The sequence below is a fragment of the Balaenoptera physalus genome (assembly GCF_965194825.1).
Source record: "Balaenoptera physalus genome assembly, chromosome: 6".
Lineage (NCBI taxonomy): Eukaryota > Metazoa > Chordata > Mammalia > Artiodactyla > Balaenopteridae > Balaenoptera > Balaenoptera physalus.
In genome coordinates this window covers 56,639,027-56,659,257 of record NC_138885.1, presented here as the reverse complement: position 1 = coordinate 56,659,257, position 20,231 = coordinate 56,639,027, and the positions used below count along the sequence as shown (strand labels likewise).

General features: G+C 35.7%; 1 protein-coding gene across 1 annotated transcript in view; it reads left to right on the top strand.

Annotated features, from left to right (window-relative positions):
- KCNH7 (potassium voltage-gated channel subfamily H member 7) overlaps nt 1-20,231 on the top strand; it is a 449,505-nt gene that overhangs the window by 420,989 nt on the left and 8,285 nt on the right. Inside the window, exons 11-13 of the mRNA XM_082465231.1 lie at nt 1,500-1,599; nt 11,466-11,729; nt 16,541-16,709. Of these exons, the coding sequence (XP_082321357.1) occupies nt 1,500-1,599; nt 11,466-11,729; nt 16,541-16,709 (533 nt within the window). The remainder of the gene's footprint in view (nt 1-1,499; nt 1,600-11,465; nt 11,730-16,540; nt 16,710-20,231) is intronic.

Sequence of the window (20,231 nt, the reverse complement as noted above, 5' to 3'; positions counted from 1 at the left end):
ATTATTTGTAATAAATGGGTGATTCTAGGCTATTGAAAATTGCCTAGAAGAGTTTATCTTATAAAGAGGTTAAAATATTCTCTCAGCTTTTACTTACACCATAAACTGTTTACTGATATCTTTTCAATAATTATGAAGAAGTTAAACTCTTAAAGTTTAGGTCCATATTTAACACAATTTCTAAATTGCAGAAGTATAAATTAATCAGGCTTATACCTGAGTCAAAATTAATGCTACAGAACGAAGAACATATACTCTACTAGAAATAATATTTTAAATAATTCTACATATGATTTAACCTAGGATGAATTTTGAGAGTGTAGCCCTTATATCCCTCACCCTCTTCCACTATGAAAATGTGTCCTTATGACCTACGAATATTCTAAGAATATAGATTTTATCTTGCAGCCCACAATTTATTACTAGGTTATTTCTCCATCCCCTTCCCCTCAAACCTCATAAGCCCAACTCGAATTCTAAGTACTTTTTTTGACAGAAACCAAATGTTTTGACACTTGCCAGTGTATTTTAATGCTAACAAATAAAAGATCCTCAAGTCCATAGTTAGGTAAAACGTGGTATATTTAATTCTCCCTGGAGTTATAGTAATTCCCAGGGTACTGTGAGAGACAAAGATTTTAAGGTCACAAGAGTACCATTTGATAACCTGAAGCACCAGCTCAGGTAGTTACTTCTTTTCAAAAAGCTGAAAAGTTGAAAAATAATTAGGGGTAAGAGGTTCAAGTTACCAAGAGTATATTCTTTTTATAATGATTTTAATTCAGATTTCTATCAAATTGCAGTCTGAGGTCACCAACCTCATTCTTACTTTGCTTTGAAAAACAACAAGCACCTACCTCAGATAACTTATTTACATAAAAAGTTTAGACAGCAACCAAATAAATAAAACCGAAGCTTCCATTTCTTCATTTATTTGGAAACTTCCAGTTTTGTTTAAACGAGAGGGAGGAAGGAGGAATGGGGAACAAAATAATCAAGGGTTCAGAACATAGTGTTTATTGAATTCAACCTTATATTTATTCTTGTGAAATTTAACCTTGCCATCATTACCATGTAATTTAAACATCATAGCTAATTATAATTAGTTTACACTTTTTTCTCTGCAGTAATGCAGATTCTGCAAATTTTTAAATTATTATTATTTTTATTTTAACTTTACCAAGTTACATAAAATATATTCCACATGAAGGAATATGTTGTATCTAAATGTTGACAACATCATCCCCAAACACTTCTGGTAAATAACTTCTACAACTCTGATTTCCCCATTAGGTGGAGAAACTACTAGGATTATTCTAGCAGACTATTTTATAGTTTAGAGAAAACCATTAAGCAAAGTATTGTAGCTATTTGCCTGCAATCTAATAATTAAGTCTCAAAGTGGTTGAAATAATATGAAATAGTAAAGAGTTTACTGATGATACATTGTGTTCAAATTGAATAATCTTCCATTTTGTCTTCACGTTCCATTAACAAAGGCTGATCTCTTATTACAATCCCAGTGCATGAATGATTCTGAAGGAGACAACTGTAAACTACGAAGAAGGAGATTGTCATTTGATAGTGAAGGAGAGAAAGGTAATTCATTCTTTTCTAAAATTTAAATGCAGAACATGTGGTTATCAGTTCTTCTTACTTAAATGCTCATTATACTTCTGATTTCAAGGGTAAACTTTATTCAGATTTTAAGAAGGCAAATCCTTTGCTGTTTTCAGTAGCTAATGATATGGTGTCTGATTGATAGCTCTCAACAGTGTTCCTCAAGACCTGATCCTAGGCCCTCTTCTTATCTTATTCTATGTCATACTCTTTCCCTGAGTAATCTCATTTATACCCATAGTTTAATTATATTTTCACATAGGATATGTGCATATTTATATCTTAATCCCAGACCATCTGAGCTTCAGTCTCATATATCCAAATGCCTATTAAGCCATCTACTTGAAATCGCAAAGGCAGCTCAAACTCAACATTTCTTAAATTGAAATCATGATGTCCCGCTGGAAACCTATCTCTCCATCAGCTGCAGTGTCTCTAAATGTCATCACCATTCAATAAACTGCACAAAATAGATCTATCTAGGAACCAACCATCTCTCAACCTCTTCATCAACCCTGGTAACCAGTCTTGTTAGTGGCACCTGCAACACATCCATTTACTCTTCAAGCTAGGTCTCTATTGGTTCACTCTTCTCCATCTTCAGAGGCACAACTCTGGGCCAAGCTACCATAATACTGAAACACATTTCAACTCACCTTCCCAACTTGCCCTCTGTCATCTATTCTCCACACTGGACCACTGGTGATTTTTTTTTTCTAAATGCAGGTATTTTTATGTCACATATTTAAAGCGCTCTAAAGACTTCCCATTCCCTAAATTCTTCATAGGGTAGGTTTATACCTACATCTTCAATCTTATCTCATACCATCCTTTCCTTCACTACCCTAACCTGGCCTTCCCCATCAGCTCCTCTCTTTTGCAGCATTTATTCCAGTTTTACTTCCATATGATTTGCATCATCATTTAATCAGTGATATCTGCCTATAGATCATAAGCCCCATAGGAAATATTTAGTCACCTGAAGCTTCAGTGCTTGCCTCATAGCAGATGTTCAACAAATATTTGTTGAAAGAATGACTGAGTTAATGAACTAGCATTTGAGCCTTTTCCATGTGATTCTTTTCCTCCTTTTGCCTTCTTAATCCAAGTTCTTTTCTTGGCCCTCTTCCTTCTGGATTCTCTCCCAAGGGGAGAGGATCTACTAGCTTTAACTTGCCCTAAATTTCAAGTGAACTCAGCTACCCTCTCTTTCACGTACATCATTTTTGTGTTTTTGCTTATATCCTTTCCTTAATTGGAATTTACTTCCCTATCCTCAAACACACACACACACTCACACACAACTATACCACACCACTTTTTCATCCATTAAATTACATTTTTTGTCAAGGTTTATCTTCAGTGATATTCAGTGTGAACTCTTTCTTGATTTCCTCAAAAATATACATTTTCTTTCTTTCATGAATTCCTAAGCCACTTCCATGTTGTTATACGGATGGTCCTTGACTTACGATGAAACAATTTGTGATTTTTTCACTTTACAATAGTGTGAAAACAATACACATTTAGAAGAAACCATACTTCAGATTTTGAATTTTGATCTTTTCCCAGCTAGCGATATGCTGTGATGCTCCCTCGTGATGCTGGGCAGCGCCAGCTCCCAATCAGCCACGTGATCAAGAGGGAAACAGCCAATACACTTACAACCATTTTGTTTTTCACTTTCAGTGCAGTATTCAATAAATTGCATGAGATATTCAACAGTTTATTGTAGAATAGGCTTTTGTTAGATGATATTTCCCAACCATAGACGAATGTTAAGTGTTCTGAGCATGTTTAAGGTATTAGGTTAAGCTATGATGTTCAGTATGTTAGAAGTATTAAATGCATTTTCAACTTATGATATTTTCAACTTACAATGGGTTTATTGGGCTGTAACCCCACTGTAAATCAAGGAAGATCTTTATTTTCAAAATCTGCCCTGTATAGTGGCTACTGGTATATTTGTCCTTTTTCTCTATCAAACTGCAGATTCTTTTTGCAAAGCATGGTTGATAAATATCTGTTGAATTGGGCTAACTGTTGAATCCTCTGGCTGATTGCAGAACAATAAACCATTCACAGATAGGTGATAATTTACTACTGCAATGCCCTTCATTATTCTCCCCGTGACTTTTTCTAAAATCAGAACCATAACAGTCAAGCTGTTCTTCTGTCGACTTGATCTAAATCCCTTATCCTGAAGTTAATCTCATATTTTGATCTCACTAGAAATGAAGAACAGCTTGACAATATTGTCTATATAATAATGTCCCCCATACAGTTGAAGATTTATTAAATCTCCTTTCAATCTTGTTTAGTTTCTTCATTCTCAAGCTAAATAACTTAACGTTTTTATCTCCTGACAAGACCCTGAGAGCGTGTCACAATTTATATTGTGCTCATGCATGTAGACATTTCTATTGATTCTGAAAACTTTTCCTTTAATCACAGGCTTAGTCTATAAGACCCATTTTATATAAAGTGTTGATGGTAAGGGATTTGCCTGCCTGTAGCTCTTTGAAGTTTCCTGGTGTGTCAGTGAGTAAGCATTTTTTGGTCAACATGAAAACACAATTAACTCCAGTTATCCAGAGCCTGAGAGCCTATTCCAGTCTTCAGGACTCCATGGTGCAATAGGCAAGTTTAAAATTTGCTGAAAGCAATTTAATCCCTATCACCTCAATCTAAAGATCTGAAAGGGCCGCTCATTCTATATTTCTTGATATAGAATCAATATCTGGGAGGAAAATGCATATAAGTAAGTATAAAGAGCAGAGAGCTTTCAGAAGATAATTGATACTAAATGATACGGAGGGTACATAAACTAAAAGCTGCCCATGAAATGTATTGATTACTTTAGAGTTGGTTTACTGCTCATTTGAAACAATACCTTGAGGGCAGATATCCAAGAGTGCTGATGACTGTGAATTAATCAGCAGAGACATCAAGAACCAGAGGGAAGAACACGTGGTTAGCCATTGGAGACAGACAGAGGTTGAGTCTTACAATTAACCACTCACGAACTACTCAACACAACACTGGAACTCTTCAGGCTTCCGCTCTCACCTGCACAGCGCCCCCCATCATGCCTGCCACGTGGTGCTAAGGAGCTTACATTCAAAAAGAGATATTAAAAATGAAAAGATATATATAGAACCTCTGCAAGTTGACCTGGACTAAATGGAAGCTTAACATATCAGATCACTTCTCTCCTAAAATGCATTTGTAGATGAAAGTGGTTTGTCCTCATAGGCTGCACATTTCTTTTAAGAATATAAACTCAGTTCCTGACAAGAAAGAGTTGTCAGTTCAGGTCCAAATTTAAGGACACCTTGTATTTTTTTGAAGATATATTCAAGAAGTTCTCTTTCCTTCCTAAAATCCTGGCATGGAGGTACCCAGGACCTCCCCAAACTGACTATGGTCATTGTAGGGGGAGATGTTATAGTTCCTGAGAGGGAAGTAAAATGTTATTTTTACAGAAAGTGAAGAATAAAAATGTATCTTCAATGACTTCCTTAGTGATCACAAGCATTGGCAAAATAGTTGGACAGAACAGAAATAAATGTGGTATAACCATTTGGAACATGTTGAAAAATAGTCTCTAACTGGTCTTCAGAGTTGGATTGTACTTACTTCAGAGTGTGCCAGTGTGGCTTATTGGGTTATGGGAATACTTCTTTTAAAATTTTGTGTTGTGGAACTAAGATCCCACAAGCTGTGCCGCACAGCCAAAATAAAATAAAATAAAATAAAATTTTATGTTGCGTATATTTTATAATATACATAAATTTTAGTACAATAGCATGTATAATGGCACATGAGATACACACACACAAGCATATATATATTTTTTACTGATAGCACTTTTGTGACCAAATATTTGGAATATTCTGCTCAACTTTTTCTATGAACGGAAAATGCAATATCAAAGTAGTTACTAATGGCTAATCTAGGGAGCCAGTGACCTTTTGAGAGAGAATAATTCAATGAGAACAGCAATAACAGGCCTCCCCAGAAAACAGAAAAAAATTTAAATGTGCTAAAGATATGACTGTACCAACCAAAGGGATGGAAATAAAGGTGAAAAAAATGTTCAGCATCTTCTTTACTTTGGATTTAGATAGTGCCACACATGTCATAAAAAACAGGGACCCATTTTAAGAGATATACACACCCTAAGAGCAATTTTCTCATTTCCCTACCCATGTAATTTTTTTTTTAACATCTTTATTGGAGTATAATTACTTCACAATGGTGTGTTAGTTTCTGCTTTATAACAAAGTGAATCAGTTATACATATACATATGTTCCCATATCTCTTCCCTCTTGTGTCTCCCTCCCTCCCACCCTCCCTATCCCACCCCTCTAGGTGGTCACAAAGCACCGAGCTGATCTCCCTGTGCTATGCGGCTGCTTCCCACTAGCTATTTTACATTTGATAGTGTATATATGTCCATGCCACTCTCTCACCCTGTCACATCTTACCCCTCCCCCTCCCCATATCCTCAAGTCCATTCTCTAGTAGGTCTGTGTCTTTATTCCCGTCTTGCCACTAGGTTCTTCATGACCTTTTTTTTTTTTTTTCCTTAGATTCCATATATATGTGTTAGCATACTGTATTTGTTTTTCTCCTTCTGACTTACTTCACTCTTATGACAGACTCTAGGTCCATCCACCTCATTACAAATACCTCCATTTCATTTCTTTTTATGGCTGAGTAATATTCCATTGTATATATGTGCCACATCTTCTTTATCCATTCATCCGATGATGGACACTTAGGTTGCTTCCATGTCCTGGCTATTGTAAATAGAGCTGCAATGAACATTTTGGTACATGACTCTTTTTGACCTATGGTTTTCTCAGGGTATATGCCCAGTAGTGGGATTGCTGGGTCGTATGGTAGTTCTATTTTTAGTTTTTTAAGGAACCTCCATACTGTTCTCCATAGTGGCTGTATCAATTTACATTCCCACCAACAGTGCAAGAGGGTTCCCTTTTCTCCACACCCTCTCCAGCATTTATTGTTTCTAGATTTTTTGATGATGGCCATTCTGACCGGTGTGAGATGATATCTCATTGTAGTTTTGATTTGCATTTCTCTAATGATTAATGATGTTGAGCATTCTTTCATGTGTCTGTTGGCCATCTGTATATCTTCTTTGGAGAAATGTCTATTTAGGTCTTCTGCCCATTTTTGGATTGGGTTGTTTGTTTTTTTGTTATTGAGCTGCATGTGCTGCTTGTAAATCTTGGAGATTAATCCTTTGTCAGTTGCTTCATTTGCAAATATTTTCTCCCATTCTGAGGGTTGTCTTTTGGTCTTTTGCTGTGCAAAAGCTTTTAAGTTTCATTAGGTCCCATTTGTTTATTTGTGTTTTTATTTCCATTTCTCTAGGAGTTGGGTCAAAAAGGATCTTGCTGTGATTTATGTCATAGAGTGTTCTGTCTATGTTTTCCTCTAAGAGTTTGATAGTGTCTGGCCTTACATTTAGGTCTTTAATCCATTTTGAGTTTATTTTTGTGTATGGTGTTAGGGAGTGTTCTAATTTCATACTTTTACATGTACCTGCCCAGTTTTCCCAGCACCACTTATTGAAGAGGCTGTCTTTTCTCCACTGTATATGCTTGCCTCCTTTATCAAAGATAAGGTGACCATATGTGCGTGGGTTTATCTCTGGGCTTTCTCTCCTGTTCCATTGATCTATTTTTCTGTTTTTGTGCCAGTACCAAACTGTCTTGATTACAGTAGCTTTGTAATATAGTCTGAAGTCAGGGAGCCTGATTCCTCCAGCTCCATTTTTCGTTCTCAAGATTGCTTTGGCTATTCGGGGTCTTTTGTGTTTCCATACAAATTGTGAAATTTTTTGTTCTAGTTCTGTGAAAAATGCCAGTGGTAGTTTGATAGGGATTGCATTGAATCTGTAGATTGCTTTGGGTAGTAGAGTCATTTTCACAATGTTGATTCTTCCAATCCAAGAACATACCCATGTAATTTTTATTGAAATGGGCACTTCTATATATATCAACTGGTAAAATCTAGTGTTCCAGAAAATGAGTGGAAAGAGGTCTTGAACTCATCATACCTGTGTTTCAAAGCAATAAACCTTATCTCCTTGTAATGTTTGTGTAGTGATTTCACATTGCCATCCAAAAGTCAGTAAAGTTTTGAAAGTGGTTCTCCAAAATAAATAACTTCTGTGAAAGTTATTGAAGTAAGGAGTAAATATATACACTGTTAAACTTGTTTTTACAGAATACGGGTGGGTCAAATTCTAATTTTATTAAGTTTTTCAATACATTGCTATTATACTTTAGCATCTCTTTGGAATATCTTCTCCAATAATAAATAATGATTAGCTTTTGTTATCCATTTCAGTAATATATAAATGTATCTTTCTTTATTTTAATTTTTAAGATAAATTCTTTATCTTTATTTGTATAGAAAAATGACTCTAATCCACTTTCAACTTTCTTTGATGCTAGAGCAGAACTAAAGTACTTGAGATCAAATGAAGAAATTTATTTTGGACTCCAATTTTCCAATGAAATAAATGTTTTTTAATGCATTCGGCTGGAAAATGCTCAAGTTATCTCAAAATCATTACCAGTAGGAAATCTTAAACGCAAATGCTGAGAGAGTACATTAAACGCCTCTCTTTTACCAAAACTTGGGTCCACCTGTTGGGTCTGACAAATAAAAATGATAAATCACCTGAGAGAAAGACTCCATAAATGATGGTGAGAGCACAAGCATTTGTTCCCAGATTGTTTGAAATGTAAGAATTTTATATAATCATTCTTAAGATGGATGGGTCAACCACTCCATCAGGACATTCATTCTGTGCTCTTCAATCCATCCTGAACACAGAGAGACACCTACAAGACAATTCACAACTGCTTTAGAATTGCATCCTGTGAGAAAAGGAGAGGAGGTGAAGTGTCAGCCTACAGAAACAAGGGATTTTTAAAAAAGTTTTCAGTCATCTAAATCAGAAAAATTCGAGGCTTAATTAAATAGGCAGGTTTTTTTTCTTTGTAAAACGATGGTAACAGGAATGATTATACAGTCTCATTTCTAGCAAAAGGGAAAATGTAAAAACTACTCAGATTACTATTCGGAATACTATTTCTACATAGCATTTAAGAAAACAACATTAAGAAATCATAATAATAAAATAGCATTAAGAATAACATTAAGGAAAATAGTACCTAATGCTATTTAATGTCTATTAAATAATCCAGTTTAACTAGAAATGGAACAAGCCATCAAAATCTAGAGGTACCTGGAGGCCAATTATAATGCATTTCAGCCCAATATCATGTATTCCATTAGCCAACCTCCAGCCTAAGCCTGAGCAGTTTCCATTTTTAATCCACAAATAGATTGTCATTTCAGCTGTCATTTTAAATGACCAGATTTGAAGCTTTGATTTATCTAGTATGGAATAGAAAAATGTTGCAGTTGGGCTGCATCAGAGAAACTGTTCACGTGGCCTGAGTTCCAAAACGCAGCTGGCCGATGATCCAGTGGCAATGAACACAGAAATAAATGTGGAGTAATTTCCCCTACGTATTAGAAAAAATTCAAGGATATCAATGTTTTCTTCTTCTTTCATGATCCTGCTTTTACCTGAAATTCTTGCTAAAGGATTTAGATACCATGTGTACGAAATAATTTGCTCCGTTTCACTAGAGAACTAAATAATAATCCCTCATTCACCACATTTTGTGAACACATGTCCCGAGTTGAAATCAGCAAGTTATAATTCAGTTTAGCAATATATGTTGACTGATGAATTTGTGCCTAAGCATCCAAAATCAAGCCATAATTTCGTAAACTAAGACCAAGGCCCATGTGGTAGGTGGGACAGAACATTTTACTATGTATGAGGATTTACAAATCTACAGAGAACTCGCAAGGTCTTTTAAGCCAAAAAGGCGAAGTGATTTAATAATTTGTGATGTACATTCATTACAAATATCCATGTTAGCATTATCCTTACTTAGATCAGAGACATATGAATTAGATGTTAATTCAGTTTACATTTGATTCCGCTGGAAAAGATTCCATGAAAGTGTTTAAAAGAAAAGCATTTTGGGGAAGATGAGAAGCCTTTGTTGATTCAAATCCCATTGGTGCCCAAACTGCACAAACGTTTACTTAGGAGCAACAAACTGATGCAATTCACAAAGCAGGTATGAGTATAATTTAGAGAAGTGAAGTGTTTAAGTTTTTTAACATTTACTAGCATAAAACTGGAAACTATTATTTTTTGAGGAATGAAATGATATGGTTATAAAGTGGGGAAATGTTGATCAAATTTTCAGGAGGGGAGAAGTTAAAATCAAAGGAAACAGAGGAAGAGATGACAAGAATGAAGGAAGACTGTGTCCGTGACACTGGAGAGAAAGGGCTTGTGTAAGAAGAGTTGATCTGGATATTTACAGGCAACTAGATTAGTGGTTGAGTAGAGAAATATAAGTGATACTGAGTAATCAATGATGTCAACGATGCTTGAGACTGGAAAGGTCTGTGGTCTTCTCAGTAATGATGAAATCACTGAGCAAGTGGGGAATCTTAAAGAAAATAAATTAAGCAATCTGCTTGCACTACATTGAACTTTAATTGGCAAGGTGTAAACTGCACTACATTGAACTTTAATTGGCAAGGTGTAAACTAACTCCTTAATAACAATTTCACATGAAGCTGGTTTTTAAACTCTATCCATTTTTACCTTGGGCTGCTTTCTAGCTTCTCATATTTTAAATTATGATTATTTTAAATAAAAGAAAAAGATCTCTGTTTAATTTCTGTGCCATATGGGAATTTTAAAAAACAGTTGGAAGTTTCTCTGGAGTGGCCTTAAATCAGTTCATTTGACCTTCTATAAATAACAAAGTAAGCACAACCAGGCAGAGAATAGATGGAGACACTGTCTTAAACATTTCTCTAGAAAATGATATACCTTCTGGAGTATGTGGGTTAGTTATTAGCGGTAACCAGATGGAGAATTATACTGTCTCCCCAGGACACTAATGGAAACAAGTTCTGCGATTTATCTTTTGAAGTTTTTGCTGCTAAAATATGTTCTAACACAACCTTCAGGGCTGAAATTATCCTGACATTTCAGTATAAAGCAGCCAATATGCACTACTGGCTTTAACGTAATTAGGTAAACCTACCTTAATTACTGTATTTAAGCTTTATATTCTTTGCAATATCCTGCACAACCAAACTGCCTGGAATGTCAAGGCCATTACATGCATTGATCTAGGGTTGAAATTCAGCCTGCCAGCCTTTACCACAAGGAGGCTTCCAGTTTTGACCTTCACAATGTGGAATGACCACCACAGATGAGAGGGCATGAAGGTTAAAAATCAACAAACAATAAGCTGCATAGCAGTGACATTTTAGAATTGGGACACATTTTTCTTCACTTTTTCATTTCCTTCAAGAAAGAGTACACCATATTTTAAGAATACAAATGACTGTTGAGCATGTATAAATAAGGTTTAAGTTATCCTAAAGTTTTTTTTCAGAGATATAAATGCTATTACTACCACAGATATTCTTTTAATTTTGGAACGAATAGCGTATCTCATTAAGATAATCTAATGTCCTATGAATTAAGAAAAAAAAAAGTCTTCCTAAATAGTTACATTCTCAGTAGGAAAAAGAGAAAGAACAACTTTTCTGGCAGTTTAAAAAAAATCTATGTTAAAGTTATCCCCCCCAAAATCACTCTGACAAAGGTAGTTTATGTAGCGCTAGATAGCGCAGTAGGCATAGAGTCTCACATTTGATTCTCTTCTATAAAATAACTTTTCTTTGATAGATTTTGGCAAAGGAAGCACCACAAATGATCCAGAAGACTCTGTAGATACCATAAGACATTATCAGAGGTCCAAGAAACACTTTGAAGAGAAAAAAAGCAGATCTTCATCTTTCATCTCCTCCATTGACGATGAACAAAAGCCTCTCTTCTCAGGAATTGTAGATTCTCCTCCAGGAATAGGGAAAGTAACTGGACTTGATCTTGAAGAAACAGTGCCCACCTCAGGAAGAATTCCCATAGATAAAAGAAGTCACTCTTGCAAAGGTAATCAAGTTTCTCCAGAATCTCGTTGTCTCTCCTCAGGACTAGTCACAAAATGGTGACTTTGCACAAATGAAGAACCATACCGCACATTAATCTAATCTGCAATTTTGTGATATATTTGCAAAGATCAAATCTTAGATCATCTACAAAGTGTTTGCAGGGTGCTGGAATAGTGGTCATTATTCCCAATTATAGCATAGGAGGGTCTGTGTGGCCAGGAAGACTTAACATAATGCCACATAGAACACTGTAGGAATGTCTATTGTAGTGACTCCGTGGGGAGAGGGGATCGATGAGTATTTGAAGAGAGCAAACCCATTGATTCTTATATGTATCTTCTGTATCGATTCCTCACCCCCAACCCTGTTTTTTTATAGCATGAAAGGCCAATGCAATAAAAATGCAATAAATACCAAAAAGAATTTCAGTTTACTGGGAATTATGAGAAAATGGGGAGAAATGCTCCTAAATAAAGTATGCTTTTGATCCAACTCATTTGAACACATTTGTTTAAAAGGGATACCCAAATATATGGGTTTTGTTGTAGAAAATATGCATGAACTGGGTAATTGTGCTTAATCAATATATCCAGATTAGATGCTAAAGGGTGGAAAACTCAGGAAAACTTGAGGACTGTCACATGAAAGAACAATTAACTTCTCATCAGGAGCTAGATATACGGATCTTGTTAAATCTTGCTAAGTGGGTGCAAGAACAGGTACGGGCAGGCTGCTCGGGTTCCAAGTTCAACTCTGTGACTTACTGCCTTTATGTCTTTCAGTAAGTGATTTGACAGACCCCACTAAGACTCAGTTTGCACATCTTCAGAATAGGAATGATATCTTCTAACCAACTAGTCTGTTGTGATTACTAAACAAGAGAACATGCATAAATTACTTTCTCTGAAATAAAATCCCCAACTCTGCTTAGTATTTTCTCACAGTTTTTCTTTTCTAACACTTTAATCATTGAATATAGTCCTAGATATATAAAAATGTAGAGATGAAGAAGGTGTAGCAAAAAAATCAAAAGAATATAACAGAAATGAAGGAAAAATAGGATGTTCTTGACCTGGCAGGATACAAAATTATGACACAGAGTAAGTAAATATTACCTATCATTGTCACCATTATTCGAAGTGACTATATCTGACAACAAAAGTTTTATTGAATCTAGGATGTTTAGTCTTTACATTTTTCCAGAGTTACTGTCCCTATTTTATCAAATCAGCTTTTACAATGACCCCAAGTTGAAGTAAGCTAAGAATATATGCAGATGTTCTCTGGACAATCTAAAATCTTGATGAAGTGGATGAAAATAGTACCTCATTTATCACAGTGGAAGAATGGAATATTAGATGTGATTACCAAACGTCTCATTTTAGTTATTTATGAAAATGGATTCTGGGAAGTACTAAAAATTGGAACAGGTTGTATCATGGAAGGTAGAAGTTCTGAAGAACTTGCTGAACCATCCTACTATTTCCAAGAGTCAGCATAATGTGGGCCTGACTTCTTTCAAAATACTTTTTGTTGTTTTCCTCTTGCGTCTTAAAGTCTCAAGTGACAAGTCGTTAATGATATATTTTGGCGATTTGATTTGACTTTATAATGACTCTCGCTGACAGCGAATTCTCATGCCCTTCATCTTATATTTTGCTTTGCCACTTCTTCCAATTATTTTTAATTAGCTATTCTACATGCACAATAAAAGATAGTATACTAACAAATCATTTTAATATCTACAAATTTTAATTTTCAAAAATTTACAATGCGATCCCTATTCAAATAAATAATTACCTTTAAAATTCATAGTTAAATATTCATGTCAATTGAATCAGCATGATTGATGTTGTTATAGAGTCTATCAGTGTGACACATGGTTAACCTGGATAGTCAATATGATCAACCAATGGAGAATTCTAAAACTTTATTCACTGCAAATTTCATTCCCTAGTGATTTTCTAAGGTGAGATACTGTGCAATGTTAAAGGGTTTGAATAAGTTGTAGGGTGTAGCTGTAACTGCTGCAGCTTGAGCTCCTAAATCCCCACAAATTTTAGTTTTATCATCAATGGAAATGCCACTTACATTTCTAGCATTTGTCATGCTGAATCCAACAGAGGAGCACCTTTAGACAAAACTGAAAAGAAAAAATCGAACTAAATGGACTCAGATCCTACTTAGATTGAGGTCAAAAGTCCACTGTAGGAAAATTGTGTACCCAGAGCAAAGTGAAAGTTTACTTTCTGTTCATCCATTTCTAGAAATGTGTCTTGCAACTATAGCAACATTTTCCAAGGCAACCAAGTGCAGATTTTTTCTGAGCTATATTTAGAAAGTATCTACAAGGATGTTCATTTTGATTAAGACTGCTAAGCAGGATTTCCCCTTTGAACTCCTTTTTTCTTTCATATTGCTGTTAAAATAAGCTAATCACACATTACTGATTTTAATAAAAGAGTAAATTATAATCAAGGAAGACTTTACCCAGTAGTTTACAATTATTCTTTTTTGTTAAGAGAAGATTATCAGGTTTTTTTCTTGAGCACTGAAGAAGAAATAGAATCCTACATAATTTATTGCATGTGATTCACCACTGTTATTTAAAAATCAGTTTATTATATATGATTTGAGAATGAGAGCTATTAGGCATAAGTGGAAATTCTCTAAGCTTTCTCAGCACAAAACTTCTGAGCGTAATATGTAACTTCCATCCTATCAGTTTTTACTGTTTTTGTTTTATTGTCTAGCAAGAGGCTAGACAGGGAGAAACATGGGCATCATCCGACCATTAATATGTGTGTTCTGAATATTTGTTTGCCATTAATTCTCCAAAATTGAAAACCTAGTGTACTAAGACATCTTATTATTGTTTTGCCTTTTAAATAGTCACATGTCTGTGAATAATAAATCATACTTTTCAGTGAAAATCTGCTGATGTATTACTGCACTTAAAAGTTCAGCATTATCATTTTTTGATGTTCATTTTCATTTGTTGTGTTTGATTAAGTATCAAGGGAAATTATATATTGTCACTTTAAAAAGAACAAAACACCAGGCTTCCATAGTCTAAGGAAGCCTTAATCACAAAGAACCATTCTGGAATTCACAGCAAGCTCTCTGAGGTCTGTTAGCCATTTCAATAGTACAGGGAACACTGACCTTATATTTTTCTAATACTGTCTTTGGATATGCTAATCCCTTTGTTAGAGCTTCACCCATTTGAAGCCGAAATTGTAGGCACCTCAGTAGATATTTCTGTGTATTCAGTGATAAAAGTATAGTGGTAGAAAAACCATGAAGAAAAGATACAGAAATTGTGTCTGCTACCAGAGGATAGGAGGTGCTTTTGAGCTATCTGACTGTACTTTTGAAGAAACTGTAGGAAAGGGACTTCAAAAAGTCCTACAAATCCTGTTCCTTGTTTCTAGAGTCATAGCTAATCCTCCCCAAATCAGTTACTTTCTATCCAATTTTTAAAATAGCCAAGGATATAAATTCCTTAACTTTACATAACTTTTGTCAGTGTTTAATCATAACTGCTTGTCCAAAGGGGGGAAAAAAAGGCTTTCTATCAAAGCAAAATCACTTTTTGTTATTCAAGTCTATTTCCATGTAAAAATGAAGACCAGTTCTAGACAGTCTTTTCCTCCTACCAGCCCTCCCAGTGAGGAAAAGATGCTCCTTCTTTATCTCTGAAATAAACTCCCAACTCCACTAGTATTTTTTCCTGGGTTTTATTTCCCAGCCTTTTAATCATTCTAAGCACTTCTCTAGATATGTGAAATGTAGAGGGGAAGAAAGCGTAGCAAAAGCCATCAAAAGTTTGTGACAGAAATGAGAAGGAAAGTAAGATATTATATTTGCCCTCAAATATTGACAACTTGCAAATACAGATTGTAGGAGAAACAGTAAATTAAATGAGGCTCAGAAAATGAATCTCTGCAAGGAAAATGATTAAAACCTTGCTAGACTGAATTCTTCAAGGGCAAGGCCTATGTTTTCTTCATCTATAACTCCCCCACGTTTAGCAGAGTGTCTGGAACATAGCAGACATGCGGACCATCTGAAAAGTGGACTTGAACAGATAAACAATATGTTTTAAAGTATAGCAGCATAAAATATTCTAAATAAAAGAGCCCCAAGAAAAAATATTGGAAATTAATGGACAGAATACGTTAAAGGACAGTGCAGAAGGAGCTACAAGGAAACATAAAAACATGAAATAATGTCATAGGACTAGAGACTTTAGGACTCTTCCCATCTTTAATGGCTCATGGTTCCTTGGCTCTACTTTGAGTTGGGGTGGCCTAAGGGAATCCCTCTGAAGATCATCGCTTCCCCATGGCTGTCTCTTCTTGAGCCCACTCTGAATCATGAAGTATGCAAATTATTCTAGTTGAAAGAGCCCTAAAATCTTCAACCTGAAGTGCATCAGTACATACAAATGGTGCTGTTTCTTCCCAAATGTAAAAGCACAAAGTCATTGCTCTCTAACTACAGTTCGGATTGGCCATCCATGTTTTCCTCTTAGCACAAACTAGAAAGAAGACAAAATTGTATTCAAGACTCATAACTGGCTGTATGTTTTTCTTCGTATGGAAATGGGTGCGGGAAGTGGCAGACAGGATCGGGGTGGATGAGACTCAGCTACCAACTGGTTGTGGCCCCTGGACAGGTCCCTGAGTCACTCTGGTTCTCTGTCTTCCCGTTAAACTCCAAGATCCCTTCCTGCTTGTATCGCGGATGTCTCTGGAGCTACAAATGGGCACCCAAAGAAGCTGACGTCCATCTTGCTGTTTCCCACAGATATCGCTGACACCAGAAGCTGGGAAAGAGAAACTGCCGGAACTCAGGCCGACGAGTCTAGCCCCTCAGCGCTTCCGCGAGCTGCCTGGGGGATCTCTGAAACCGAAAGCGACCTCGCCTACGGAGAAGTGGAGCAAAGACTAGATCTGCTCCAAGAACAGCTTAACAGGTATAAGCAATAGCCAGGCAAAGGGAAATCATAATGCAAGCCCTTCGCTGGGTCTAGCCTTACTCTTTGTAAATAGCAAATTCGTCCTACCATAGATGGCGTATACACTTCTTTATACACTTACTTATTTAAAAGAAGACTAAAAGTTGACAGAATTATTAATCTGTCTTGCAAGGAGCATTTATTTAGAACGCTTCACACTTTGGGCAGCATGAATCCTCTTTTTTCTTTACTTGTCATAAAATTAGTATATATCATCAGCACTGGCTGCCTAAGAAACCTCCTTTTTTTATCCCCTCAAAATAATTCATATTTAGTTTGTTGACTAACACCCTTCCTCTTTCAATCCTCCTTTTACACTTTTTGGTTGTTCATGGTAACTTAGTATGTGGTACGGTATTTTTTTAAGAATATTGACAAAATGATTTAAACATTTAGTTTTTCAGCCAACTTGTCAAAAATGTGATTGAGTTAAAGCCCAGATCCTCTCCATTTTCCCTCCATCTTTGATCTCTAACCTTTTAAGATAAAGAATAAATTTTGGTTTTAGGAAGGGTGGAACCCCTTAACCCAAATCTACACGGATTCCTTAAAATTAAACTGATCAATGACATTCAGGGAAAAAAAAATAGATGTATGAGTATGATACTGCTTTAGTTGTGTTACATGTGGAAAGTGACCTCGATTCAAGGTAGTTTCCAGGACATCACTGGGCAAGGTATTCCAGTAGTCACAGACAGAAAACTGCATGGATTAAACTAAAATGTTCAAATCACAGGATTTACTAAATCAATTTAAAACACACAGTGAGTGATGAGGAGTGCCAGATGGGGTAATTAACATGTTTCTAATAAGTGCAATCCTGGTAAAAGAACCATACAACCTGTATCCTGATTTATGCAATTTTATATATACACCTCATCAGCCTTCCAGGCTGATGGTGTGGTTATGAGGACCAGAGTTTAGGTTTGCACAAAAGGGGTCCACAGATTTAAAAAAACCCCAGTGCCAATGACACACTTGCTCTATCACAGACATGTAAGGCCGAGTACACCCGGCCACAGCTGTGGCATTTCAGTTAGCCTGCTGAACAGCCATGTGTTTTATTGGCCTTTATAGGTAAAAAACGTGAGGTGTCAGAAGGAGCTTATACTGTGTGTGTGTCACCAGTGGGTGACCAAACTTGGGGGTGGCAGTCATCTACCCAGAGGTGACAGGAGAATAATTTGTTCTTTCCATCTCTTTCCATGTATAAGCCATACTCTGGTTTGTTGCATCATATTTCTATTCTATCTTTGGGATGTCTTGCAGGTTGCTAGCATGCTGTGTGTATTTAATGTATCTTATGAATTCTGCCCATGTGTAACAAGCTACTTGCTTACTTGTTCTCTATACTTACCACATTCTATGAGTTTTGTTTATACTACATAAGGTAGCTATCTAAGCTTAATTTTTCTTCTGTGTTTTATCAATGCTGCTTGTAGTTTTATTGCTTTTTTAAATCTTTATGCCCGAATTGAACAGTGTCAAACAATACAGTAAACATAAAAATGTATGCACACACACATACATTACCATGAAAGATGAATTAGCAATTAAAACAGACAAAAGGAATTAGAAAACCTACAAATTTGTAAATTGAAATAAATTTGTATGTCTTAATTTCAAACAGAAGTATGACAATACTGTATGAATTAAAGATTTAATTTTGTATTTTTTGTTTTCATGTAATTTTATCAAAGTTTAAACGTTAAAAAACTGAGGTCTATATCCCATTCTCAAGTGCCAAATGAAAGTCTTGTAAAATTGAAACTTATTTGAGAAAATTAAAACAAACTACCATTTACTTAGAGTCAGTAATTCCTAATTAAGGTTTAAGAACTTGACATGATCATACTTATTATTGCTCAGAGAAGCATATTTAGTTAATTAGTACATTTACTATCTCTCCCTGCTATTTATACCAAGCTACATTGATCTTTTAGCCATAACATATATCAAAATATATACTGTACACACAAAAGAATTGATAAAAGTGTGATCTCTGAAATTTAACTTCCTTGATTCCTGCCCATTCCTTAATTGTCAAACATATGGTATGTATTCAATTCCTGGAGTAAATGGGAAAATTACTGAATGAATGGATTAATGACAGGGACAGCAGTGATTTCTTCAGCATGATACTCACACAGCACTTGCAATTGGTTAGCTTAGATTAAAGTCATAACTCTTCTACTTAACTACTAATAGGATGACTAGGTCAAGTCATTTAAATTTCTCCAGCCTCAGTTTCTTTCTTTGACCTATACTGACCTGCAATACTGTTGTAAAGACTAAGGTAATACATGTGGAGAGTATATATGCTACAAAATAGAAAGTGTTGTAATTAGGTAAAATATGATTATTTTTTCTTTATTTTTTTTGGCTGCGTCTGGTCTTCATTTCGGTGCGCGGGCTTCTCTCTAGTTGTGGCATGCAGGTTTTCTCTCTCTAGTTGTGGCACGAGGGCTTCAGGGCGTGTGGGCTCAGTAGTTGTGGTGCATGGGCTTAGTTGCCCCGCGGCATGTGGGATCTTATTTGCCCGACCAGGGATCGAACCCATGTCCCCTGCATTGGAAGGCGGATTCTTTACCACTGGACCACCAGGGAAGCCCCGGTAAAATATGATTAACAATGAACTTAACTTCATTTCTATTATTGATGTTTGTCTGAGTATGTTCTCTTACATTTCATATGTTTCTGTGTTTCCTGATTTGGACCTTTCTTCTGGATGAAAATTGAGATTTTTAAGGTTCCCTTGTTGCCTCGTCATGGATACCAATCATTGCTGCTAGTGTAAATCAAAGATTACTGAAAATACTTGCCTTTAATGTGTCCTGGGGCTGAAAGTGTAAACTTTTAAGGGCATATACACCCAGGACCCATTTGGCTTGCAACCGTACTTTAATACTAATAACTCTTATTACTTTATTACATTAGTTTTAGAATGAGTTTTTTATGATACTTTTTTCACAGCCAAACTGCAACTAAATCTTTTTTGACATGTCCTAGCATCTGTATGTTTTTTAACATATTTATTTTCTTTGACTAACTTCTTCCTATTTAGCTCTGAAATTGTCACATTTTATTGCCTGACTCAGCTTAGCCTCTTTTGGATTTAAAATCCAAAACACTGCATTTTTACTGCACTGCCATCTCCACGAACCTCTTACCTCCAGTTTACTCTAGAAGGCAAAAGTATAGAAAACAAGTTTGAAGAGGGCAGCTCACTTTAGACTTCAACTTTGCAGGGTAAGAATCCTGGGACTCTTTCAAGAGTTGGGTCTACTCTGCTTAGCCTCAGTATTCTGTTCAAGTGTAGTAGAACTGTGAATTCTATCCCATTTGTTTCGCCCAAATACACATATTAAGTACACGGTGCAATAAAAACAAATATAAATGGTCTATCTTGAATCGTCTTGGCTGCTGCTGCTTTTCTGCTTTAATGGCCAATTAAACTATATGCAGGGTTAAAAGTTTCCA